This window comes from Carcharhinus amblyrhynchos, chromosome 5 (genome assembly GCF_965287045.1).
Source record: "Carcharhinus amblyrhynchos chromosome 5, sCarAmb.v2.hapA, whole genome shotgun sequence".
Classification (NCBI taxonomy): Eukaryota; Metazoa; Chordata; class Chondrichthyes; order Carcharhiniformes; family Carcharhinidae; genus Carcharhinus; species Carcharhinus amblyrhynchos.
Genome location: NC_137328.1, coordinates 97049796 through 97061803, shown reverse-complemented (window position 1 = coordinate 97061803; position 12008 = coordinate 97049796). Strand labels below are relative to the sequence as shown.

Genomic DNA, 12008 nt, shown 5'->3' with positions numbered 1-12008 from the left:
CTATCTATATCCTGCTGTATCCTCTATTCCTGTTTATCGCTATCCGCAAGTCCAGCCATCTTTGTGTTGTCCGCAAACTTACTGATTACACCAGTTACACCTTCTTCCAAATCATTTATATATATCACAAATAGCAGAGGTCTCAGTACTGAGCCCTGCGGAACACCACTAGTCACAGACCTCCAGCCGGAAAAAGGCCCTTTCACTGCTACCCTCTGTCTTCTGTGGCCAAGCCAGTTCTCCAGCCATCTAGCCTTTTTATCCCATGAGATTTAACCTTTTGCACCAACCTGCCATGAGGGACTTTGTCAAACACTTTACTAAAATCCATATAGACAACATCCACGGCCCTTCGTCAACCGTTCTTGTCACCTCCTCAAAAAACTCCACCAAATTTGTGAGGCATGACCTCCCTCTTGCAAAACCATGCTGTCTATCACTAATGAGATTATTCTGTTCTAAATGTGCATACACCCTATCTCTAAGAATCCTCTCCAACAGTTTCCCACGGACATCAAGCTCACCGGACTATAATTACCTGGGTTATCCTTGCTACCCTTCTTAAATAATGGTACCACATTCGCTATCCTCCAATCCTCTGGGACCTCACCTGTGTCCAATGAAGAGACAAAGATTTCTGTCAGAGGCCCAGCGATTTCATCTCTTGTCTCCCTGAGCAGTCTAGGATAGATGCCATCAGGCCCTGGGGATTTATCAGTCTTAACGTTCCCTAAAAAACCTAACACATCCTCCCTTGTAATGGAGATTTTCTCTAATGGGTCAACACTTCTCTCTGAGACACTTCCAGTCAACATGTCCCTCTCCCTTGTGAATACTGATGCGTTTAGGATTTCCCTACTTCCTTGGGCTCTAAGCATAATTCCCCTCCTTTGTCCTTGAGAGGTCCGATTTTCCCCCCCTCCCACCCCTGACAACTCTTTTGTTCCTAACGTATGAATAAAATTCCTTAGGATTCTTCTTAATCCTGTCTGCCAAGGACATTTCATGACCCCTTTTTGCCCTTCTATCTCCCTGTTTGAGTCCTTTCCTACTTTCTCTGTATTCTCCAGTGCTTCATCTGTTTTTAGCTGCCTGGACCTCTCTTTTCTTTTTGAAAAGACCCTCAATTTCCCTGGTTATCCATGGCTCTTGAATCCTACCTTTCCTATCCTTCCTTTTTACAGGCACATGCCTGTCCTGCAGCCCCATCAACTGCTCCTTAAAAGATGCCTACGTGCCAGATGTGGATTTACCCTCGAAGAGCCTCTCCCAATCAACGGCCACCAATTCTTGCCTAACCTGGCTATCATTAGCCTTCCCTCAATTTAGCACCCTACCCGTAGGACAACACTCATCCTTTTCCATCACTATCCTAAAGTTAACAGAATTGTGGTCACTATTTGCCACAGGTTCCCCTACTGAAACTTTGACGACCTGACCGGGCTCATTCCCCAGTACTAGGTCCAGTATAGCCCCCTCTCTATTTGGGCTATCTACATATTGTTCCAAAGAACCTTCCTGTACGCATTTTACAAATTCCTCCCCGTCCACACCCCCAGCCCTAAGCACTTTCCAGTCGAGACAAGGGAAATTAAAGAATCCCACTACAACAACCCTATTTTTTCTGCACCTATCCAGAATCTCCTTACACATCCGTTCCTCCACTTCCCGTGGGCTGTTGGGAGGCCTGTAGTATACCCCCAGCATAGTGACTGCGCCCTTCCTGTTTCTGAGCTTCACCCACAGTGACTCGTTACATGACCCCTCTAAATTGTCCACCCTCTGCACTACTGTAATATGCTCCCTAACTAATATTGCTAATCCCCCACCTCTTTTAGCCACTCCTCTGTCTTGTCTAAAACACTTATACCCCGGAATGTTCAGCTGCCAGTCCTGTCCTCCTTTTAACCAAGTCTCCGGCATCGCAACCACATCCAAATTCCACGTAAGCATCAAGGCCCTAAGTTCGTCAGTCTTACCCATTACGCTCCTTACATTGAAGCAGGTGCACTCCAGACCTCCAGGCCCACTGAGGTCATCCTCCTCCAGAATGCTGTTCTTCTTAGATAGCCTTGTCCTGGCCCCAAGCTCGTCCCCAGCCTCTATGCTTATTGACCTATTGTTTTGATCCCCACCCCCCAGCCACACTAGTTTAAACCCTCTCGAAACACACTAGCTAAACTCACAGCCAGGATATTCGTGTCCTTCCAGTTTATGTGTAACCCGTCCTTGTACAGGTGCCATCCTCCCTTGAAGACTTCCTAATGATCCATGAATTTGAAACCCTCCCTCCTGCACCAGTCCTTTAGCCACACGTTCAATTGTACAATCTCCCTGTACCTGGCCTCACTAGCACTAGGCACTGGGAGCAATCCAGAGATTGCTACCCTAGAGGCCCTACTTCTTAGCCTAGCACCCAACTCCCTGAATTGTTCTCGTAGGATCTCCCTGCTCTTTCTACCTACGTCATTTTCACCAATGTGTACAATGACATCTGTTCGATTACCTTCCCCTTTTAATATGCTTCCTATCCGCTCAGAGACATCCAGTACCCTGGCACCAGGGAGGTAGACTACCATCCTGGAGTCTCATTCGCGCCCACAGAACTGCCTGTCTGTGCCTCTAACCATTGCGGCTCCCACCACTATTGCTCTCCTAATCCCCCTCTTTCCCTGCCAGGCTACAGAGCCTGACTCCATGCCAGCGATCTGGTCACCGTGGCTTACCCCTGGAGGGTCATCCCCTTCCACAGTATCCAAAACGATACACCTATTTTGGAGGGGGACAACCACAGGGGATCCCTTCACCGACTGCTCACTCCCCTCCTCTTTCCCATCTGTCGCCCAGCCCTTACGATTATGGGAGACAGCCACTGGGGTACTCTCTGGTACGCCACTCTTCTGACTTTTACCCTTCCTAACCGTGACCCATGTGTCTTCCTCCCGAGGCCCTGGTGTGACTACCTGCCTATAACTTCTCTCTATTAATTTCTCATTCTCCCTGACTAAACTAAGGTCATCAAGCCGCAGCTCCAGTTCCCTAACACAGTCCCTCAGGAGCTGTAGTTCCACGCACCTGGCACAGATGTGGACTTCCGGGAGGCTAGGCATCTCCAGGAACTCCCACTTCTGACACCGAAAGCAACAAACTGGCCTCTCACTCATACTTACCCCTTCCTTTATAGTTTTGGAAGAACCAAAAATACAACCTACCCTGCCTCTCCCTGTTTTCACCGAAGCCCGTTGAGCCAAAGCCCTTTCAGCCTTCACTCTGCTCCCTCTCACTTCGCTGCCCGCTACCGACGCTGCCCCTGTATAGTGCGGCCTTCCTTTTATATCTTGCACGCCCTTCCCAGCTCACCCCGTGACTTACTTCTACTTTACAGTTAAACTACTTATAAAAAGAAAAAACCCGCGAAAAATAAAAATACACTCAGTCGCTTACCTTACTGCACCAGTCACAAATCGCTCCTCCACTCAGCTTGCTCCAGGGAACAATGAGGGGGATTTGCGGGTGAGTAGCTTACTTATACTACAAAAACCCTTCCCAGCTCACCCTGCGGCTCACTTCCGCTTTACAGTTAAACTATTCGTAGAAAGAAAAAACCCATGAAAAAATAAAAATATACTCAGTCGCTTACCTTACTGCACCAGTCACAAATTGCTCCTCTACTCAGCTTGCTCCAGGGAACAAGTTAACGTTGCAAACATACTAGCAAATATTTTTCTTTTTTGAACAGAAATGATCTTTTATGCAAAATTACAAGAGCAAATTCAGTGGAATGTAAAACCTTCAGCTGGGAGCAATTTATGTTGAATTAATAGTAATTTATCAAATATACCTTCCAGTTACTCTATCTGTTCATTCAAACCATATGTTCTGATGACATAATTGAGAAATTTGGAAGCAGTTACTGAGCCTGACAGCCTAATGTAGCTGAAGTAATATCAGGAGGGGGTGGTCATTAACCTCATATTTCAGTAGTTTTTCATTTCAGATGTACATACTAATTAAGTTTTCCCACATTGCCATGTTTAATATCTCTTAAGGGTTTAAACTTTATTTTTGTCTGGGAATTTATTTGTTTTCTGAATATTTGGGATTGATTAATATATATGTTGTATCCACAAACCCTTAAGCTATTAAAGTAAATTAGAATTTTCATTTGTAAATGTTGAGATTACCTCTCTTTAAATGCTGCTAATTTATGAGAAAATTGACTTGATGTCATAGCTATATCTATGAGTTTTGCTTACTTTAAATCAGAAAATATAATTATATTATCGTAATTTTGTTTAATGTGACCAAATTGTTTGAAGGGCCTCTTTCTGCACTGTAGGGTTCTATGATCTATCTTTGAACTGCAAAATAGAATACATGAAGATGATATAAGTAATATGAGTTATTCATTATCATCCACTGAGGTCTTGTGCACACAAGGTTGTTTGGTACCTTTTCTCTGCATTTAATAACGCTGTTGTAATAGTTGGAAAATATAGTTCTAAGTAGAAATTGTCATGACAGAAACTGCATTTTCAGATAGCAATTTGTAGTCATTTTATAAATTGAATTAAGTTGCTTGAATTTCAAAAATGTTTATTATTACGATTCCAGGTAAAGGTGGTAATGTTGTAATATAAGTATCTTTTTTGAATCTGTATGTGAAACTGGTTGGGAGTTTGCACCTGGGAACCAGAAATAATATAAATGAGCTAGATATCAAATTAAAAGCAGATGTTAATGATGTATCATTTATCTAAGAAGTATGATTTGTATTTTTAATTTATTATGGGGCTTGAGTGAAGGGGAAGGTATAGCTGCATGAATACTTTAATATCTATTTAAATATCAAAACAGAAAATAGATGAAAAATGATGAATAAGCCTGATATGCAACACTGAATTTGAGTATTTGTCACATCAAGGGGTAAGCTAGCACATAAACATACCCCAGGTGGACGTTTTGATTAATCTGAATGCAGACATCAGTCCTACAGCTGATAAGACAATTCTTTAAGATTCTGGGCTATAGCCTGGAAGCTGCTGGAAGACAAAATCTGGAGGGATGAATGAGAACATATATTCACATATCCAGTACGCACCACAATTTGGATTATAAAGAGGTGCACAGTTATTCCTGAGATCAGTTTTCTCAACTGATGAAATAATTGTATATTGGGCTATGTTTCAATCACATTGTAGTGAAGAGGATGGTGACAAAGAATTCATCTGTTTAGTATTTGTGCTCCTCACCATTGCTCATGAGGGATTCCTAAAACCTGCTGACCACTTGGGGAGGGGCTCCAACTATGCTGGGTGAATGTTTAATAACCAGTTACTGTTTTTAAGGGACGTGATAAGAATCAGAACAGAAACATAATTCTCTATATTTGGGTATCATTGGCCAGGCCAGCATTTCTTTCCAAATCTTAGTTGCTCTGAGAAGCAGATGGTGGGCCTTCTTGAACTACTGCATTTTATCAAGGTTTGCTAGGCCAATTTCAGAGGACAGTTTGAGGAAGTTCTGGTGAAAGATCATCAACATAAATCTTCTGTTACAGGTGCTGCCACAGCCGCTGAGTATTTCCAATATTTTTTGTTTTTACTTTAGGTTTCCTGCAGTCTCTTGCATCTATATAAGAGACCAGTTTAGTTTGGGACCGGAGATACGTAAAGGCCAGACCAAGTGAGAATGGCAGCTTTTCTTTCCTTCAGGCATCAGTTAAACCAGTTGAGGTTTTACAAGAATCTGTTGGATCCATGATCGCTTATACCAAGTGTTCACATTAACCTGTTCCATTTATGAAAAATTAGTGTGATAAATTTTTTGGTTCTTAAATTTAGGTGAAATGTTTATTGGAATTCTTTTGAAAAATCTTACTGGTCTGTTTCTGTTTGCAGAATGGGGGAACTCCTCTGCTTTATGCTGTACATGGAAATCATGTAAAATGTGTAGAGACTCTGTTGGGTGAGTTAACACAACATCTAACAATATGACTTTTAACTCTACCTCAATAAATCATTTCATCTGGGGTTTTTATCACTCCTGGATGAAACATAGCCTATGGTTATTAAAATTAAATAATGTTACAATTTAAAAAAAAGTATTTCCCATTTCAATCTCTTGTAGATTTTAACATAGAACACTACAGCACAAACAGGCCCTTCAGCCCACAAGTTGCGCCGATCATATCCATACCTACCAGGCCATAGAACTATCTGTAACTCCCAATCCCATTAAATCCCATGTACTCGTTCAGAAGTCTTTTAAAACACCCCAGCGAGTTTGCCTCTACCACCACCAACGGCAGCTGATTCCACTCATTCACCACCCTCTGAGTGAAAAACTTACCCCTGACATCTCCTCTGTACTTGCTTCCCAGCACCTTAAACCTGTGTCCTCTCGTAGCGACCATTTCAGCCCTGGGAAATAGCCTCCGAGAATCCACCCTATCTATTCCTCTCAACATTTTATAAACCTCTATCGGGTCGCCTCTCAACCTTCGTCTCTCCAGGGAGAAGAGACCTAGCTCCCTCAACCTATCTTCATAAGGCATGCCTCCCAATCCAGGCAACGTCCTTGTAAATCTCCTCTGCACCCTCTCAATAGCTTCCACATCCTTCCTGTAGTGAGGTGACCAGAACTGCACGCAGTACTCCAAGTGGGGTCTGACAAGGGTCTTATAAAGTTGCAGCATTACCTCCTGACTCCCAAACTCAATCCCTCGATTAACGAAGGCCAGTACACCATACGCCTTCTTGACCACATCCTCCACCTGCGAGGCCGATTTAAGAGTCCTGTGGACTCGGACCCCAAGGCCCTTCTGCTCCTCAACACTGCTAAGACTCCTACCCTTGATATTGTATTCCTTCATCCCGTTGGACCTGCCAAAATGGACCACTACACATTTATCAGTGTTGAAGTTCATCTGCCACTTCTCCGCCCAGTCTTACATCCTATCTATGTCACGCTGCAACTTCTGACATCCCTCCAGACTATCCACAACACTACCAACCTCAGTGTCTTCGGCGAACTTACTAACCCATCCCTCCACTTCTTCATCCAGGTCATTTATGAAAATGACAAATAGCAAGGGTCCTAGAACAGATCCCTGGGGCACTCCACTGGTGACCAACCTCCATGCAGAAAAAGACCCATCCACAACCACTCTCTGCCTTCTGCAGGCAAGCCTGTTCTGGATCCTCAAGGCCAAAGCCCCTTGGATCCCATGCCCTCTCATCTTCTCAAGAAGTCTTGCATGGGGGACCTTATCAAACGCCTTGCTGAAGTCCATGTAAACCACATCCACCGTTCTTCCTTTGTCAATGTGTTCAGTCACATTTTCAAAGAACTCAACTGGGCTCGTAAGGCACGACCTGCCTTTGACAAAGCTGTGCTGACTATTTCTGATCATACTAAATTTCTCTAAATGTTCATTAATCCTGTCCCTCAGAATCCTCTCCTCTTCTTTTAACTTATGTGCCCTGTCTTCTCCACCTTCACCGCCAATAACAAATGCAAAAAGTTAATGGACTTACTTGTCCTTAAGATTGAGATCATCTGTTGAGATGCCTGTAATGCATTCCTTCCTTCCACTCGGCCACTGGGCCACACATCTCTAAAGCTGTAAGATAAAGGCAAAATACTGCAGATGCTGGAATCTGAAACAAAGAACAGAAAATGCTGGAAAATCTTAAACCTGACCTGCTGAGATTTCTGTTTTCTATTTTTGTTGCTTCTAAAGCTGCCTCCTGCCCGAACCCTAAACTTGAGTCTTTAAAAAAAACTTTTTTTCAATTGCCTATCAGGCTTTCTCCAAGCCCATCTAGTTTGAGATGCATTTTCTGCTTCCTGGACCCTATTTCCACCAAAAACTGCTGCCCACCTACCTTCTCTTCCTGATCTCCACAATAGCCAATATTGTTAACTGTTCTCATTCCAGGCATGCTCTCTCTTTCTCTCTCTCTCTCTCTCTCTCTCTCCCCTTTAAATTGTCAGTTCTCAAAGCTCTCCTTAAAAAAAAACCCCTTGACTCTACCATCCTTGCAAACTATCATTCTTTTCCACCTCCCTTTCCAGAGGCCTTGAACGTGTTGTCACCTCCCAAAACCATGCCTATCTTTCGTGGAACTCCATGCTTGAATCCATTTAATTAAGTTACTATACCTGCCACAGTACTTAAAAAGATCCTATCAATTTGTCAGAAATGTGACTGAGACAAAAGTCAGTATTCCCTCTCGACCTGTCTTCAGTCCTTTGACATGATTGACCACAACATCCTCTTTCTGCACTGTCGTTCAGCTGTGTGGGACTGCTATCACCCAGTTCTATTCTAATATAGCTCATCGTATCCAGAGTATCACTTGTAATGGCTTCACTTCCTGCTCCTGCACCATTACCTCTAATGTCCCTCAACGATCTATCCTTGGCCCCCTCCTATTTTTCATCTACATGCAGCCTCTCAGCAATACTGTCCAAAAGCACAGTTAAGTTATCAGACCATTTATCTGGCATCCAGCACTGGATGAGCAGAAATTTCCCTCAATTCCATGGTCTTTGCTATCTTGGGAAACTTGAAGGTTCACAAGATTGGTGCCTGGAATCAGGGTTGTCCTATGAGAGGCTGAAGAAATTGAATGGAGAAGAATGAAGGTTGATCAAATTGAAACGTACAAGATTCTGAAAGGGCTTGATATGGTAGAGGCTAAGAGTTTATTTCCCTTGGCTGGGGAATCTTGAACATGGCAGGGGTGTGCATAATTTCAGGCTAAGACTGTGATCGTTTAAGACTGTGATCGTTTAAGACTGTGATCGTTTAAGACTGTGATCGTTTAAGACTGTGATCGTTTAAGACTGTGATCGTTTAAGACTGTGATCGTTTAAGACTGTGATCGTTTAAGACTGTGATGCAGAGAAATTCCTTCACTCTGAAGGTTGTGAATGTTTGGAATTCTGTACCCTAAAAGGCTGTGGATACTCCATCATTCAGTATCTTTAAGACTGAGATAGATACATTTCTCAGAGAATCCATATTGGAGGTTGGAGCAGACTGGAGGGGAAAATGGTCTACTCTTTCTCTTTTTTTTTATCGCCTGCCTACTTCCTTGGCCTCAGCTCAACTGCTGAAATTCTTATTCATGCCTTTGTTAACTTTAGCCTTCCAATGTACACTTAGTTAGTCCCACAATTGCATGTCGTAAATTTGAGGTCATCCAAATCTCAGCTGTCTGAATCTTAATTTGCATCAAGTTCCATCCACCTATCTATCACACCTATGTTTGCTGACCTGTATTGGCTCTCCGTCATGTAAAACTCTCATCCTCATTTTCAAATTTCTCCACTGTTTCACCCCTCCCCATTTCTGTTTTCTACCATCCCCACAACCCTCTGAGCCATCAGAGCTTATCTAAGTTTGGCCCCTTGAGCATCCCCAGTTTTAATCATCCCAGTATTGGTGACCATGCTTTCAGTTGCCTTGGCATAAATTGAGAAATTTCATCCCTACGCTTCACCTCTCTATTTCATATTCCTCCTTTAGAACACTTGTTAAAACTGCCTTCTCTAACTTAATATCATTATCTGGCTCAATGTCACAATTTGTTTTAAAACACTCATGTTAAATACCTTAGGCATTTTAGTATGCTAAACTATACTCGTGTATATACTTAAATTGTTATTGTACATCTGTTATATACAAGAGATATAAGTTGTATCTGTTATCAGTAGATACAACTTATCTACTAATAAGTTCTATGCAAGTGTTGTCATTGATACTGCAAATAGACAGTATTGTAAGTGGTTTCCTTCACTTTCTTAGGACCTTTCTTAGGATGCAGGAGTAGGGGAAATTACAAAACCTAAAGGAAAGGAGAGGGTACGTGTGCAGGTTAATGTTGAGGATGATCCACTAATTAAAGCAGTAGGGGGCACGAGAGAGGTTAGTAGCATTCCTACAAATAAGGTCCAGATAAAGGCTGGTATAAAGACACTTCACCTGAATGCATGAAGCAGTCGAAACAAAGTGAATGAGCTGATGGCACAAATGGGTATGATCTAGTGGTCATTACGGAAACGTGGTTGCAGGTTGACCGGGACTGGGAATTGAAAAGCCAGGGGTATCAGACATTTAGGAAGGATAGACAGGAGGAAAAAGGAGATGGGGTAGCTCTGTTAATAAAGGATAATATCAGGGCAGTAGGAAGAGAAGATATGGGGTCCAAAGAGCAAAACGTGGAATCATTGTGGGTGGAGATAAGGAATAGTAAGGGGAGAAAGTCGCTGGTGGGTGTGGTCTATAGACCCCCAAATAATAATTTTGAGGTGGGGCGGGCTATAAACAAGCAAATAATCGCATGCAAAAACGGAACAGCGATAATTATGGTGGATTTTAATCTGCATATTGATTGGTTGACTCAAGTCGGATGTGGTGGGCTTGAGGAAGAGTCCTTGGAATGTTGTCGGGATAGTTTCCTTGAATAGTATGTAACAGAACCTACGAGGGAGCGAGTTATCTTAGATCTGGTACTGTGTAACGAGGCAGGTACAATTAGGGATCTTCTTGTGAGGGATCCTCTTGGGACGAGTGTTCATAGTATGGTTGAATTTCTGATGCAGATGGAGGGTGAGAAAGTAGGGTCCCAAACCAGTGTCCTCTGTTTGAACAGAGGGGAGTATGATAAGATGAGGGCGGAATTGGCTAATGTAGATTGGGGGCACAGATTGGTTGGTAGGACAGCTGAGGAACAGTGGAGGATTTTTAAGGAGATCTTTTTCAGAACTCAGCAGTAATATATTCCAATGGTAAAGAAGGACTGTAAGAAAAGGGATAACCAGCCGTGGTTATCGAAGGAAATAAAGAAGAGTATTAAATTAAAAGCTGATGTGTACAGAACGGCTAAAAATAGTGGGGAATTAGAAGATTGGGAAAGATTTAAAAAACAACAAAGAATGACTAAGAAAGCGATAAAGAAAGGAAAGTAAGAGTATGAAGCTAAACTAGCTCTAAGTATAAAAAATGATAGTAAAAGTTTTTACAAATATATAAAGAGGAGGAGACTGGCTAGAGTGAATATTGGACCCTTGGAGGACAAGAGGGGGGATTTAGCGGTGGGTAATAAGGAAATGGCTGAGACTTTAAATAAGTTTTTTGTGTCAGTCTTCAGAGGAGGACACAAATAGCTTACTGAATATTAAAGATAGGGGGATGGTAGGAAATGAGGTCCTTAATACAATTACTGTTACTAGAGAGGTAGTGCTTGGTAGACTAACGGGACTAAAGGTAGACAAGTCCCCGGGACCGGGTGGAATGCATCCCAGGGTTCTGAAAGAAATGGCAGAAATAATAGCAGATGCCTTAGTAATTATCAAAATTCGCTGGACTCTAGAGGATTGGAAAACAGCTAATGTTACACCGCTGTTTAAAAAAGGTAGCAGACAAAAGGCAGGGAATTATAGGCCGGTTAGCTTAACGTCCGTAGTTGGAAAAATGCTAGAATCCATCATCAAAGAAGAAATAACAGGACACCTAGAAAAGAATGGTTTGATCAAGCAGATGCAGCACAGATTCATGAAGGGGAAGTCATGTTTAACAAATTTACTGGATTTCTATGAAGATGTGACTAGTGCAGTAGACAGAGGGGAACCGGTAGATGTGGTATTTTTAGATTTTCGATAAGGTGCCTCTCAAAAGGTTGCTGCAGAAGGTTAGGGTACATGGAGTTGGGGGTAAAGTGTTAGCGTGGATTGAGGATTGGTTATGTAACAGGAAGCAGAGAGTTGGAATCAATGGATGCTTTTCTGATTGGCAGTTGGTGACTAGTGAGTGCTGCAAGGATCGGTGCTGGGGCCTCAACTGTTTACTATTTACATAGACGATCTGGAGGAGGGGCTGAGTGTAGGGTAACAAAATTTGCTGATGACACAAAGATGAGTGGAAAAGTGAATTGCGTGGAGGGTGCGGAAAGTCTGCAAAGAGATCTGGATAGGCTGAGTGAGTGGGCGAGGACCTG

General features: G+C 42.7%; 1 protein-coding gene across 1 annotated transcript in view; it reads left to right on the top strand.

The window, feature by feature from the left end:
* ankra2 (ankyrin repeat, family A (RFXANK-like), 2) overlaps window positions 1–12008 on the top strand; it is a 42748-nt gene that overhangs the window by 20466 nt on the left and 10274 nt on the right. The window contains exon 7 of the mRNA XM_080189264.1: window positions 5901–5967. Coding sequence (XP_080045390.1) covers window positions 5901–5967 — 67 coding nt within the window. The remainder of the gene's footprint in view (window positions 1–5900; window positions 5968–12008) is intronic.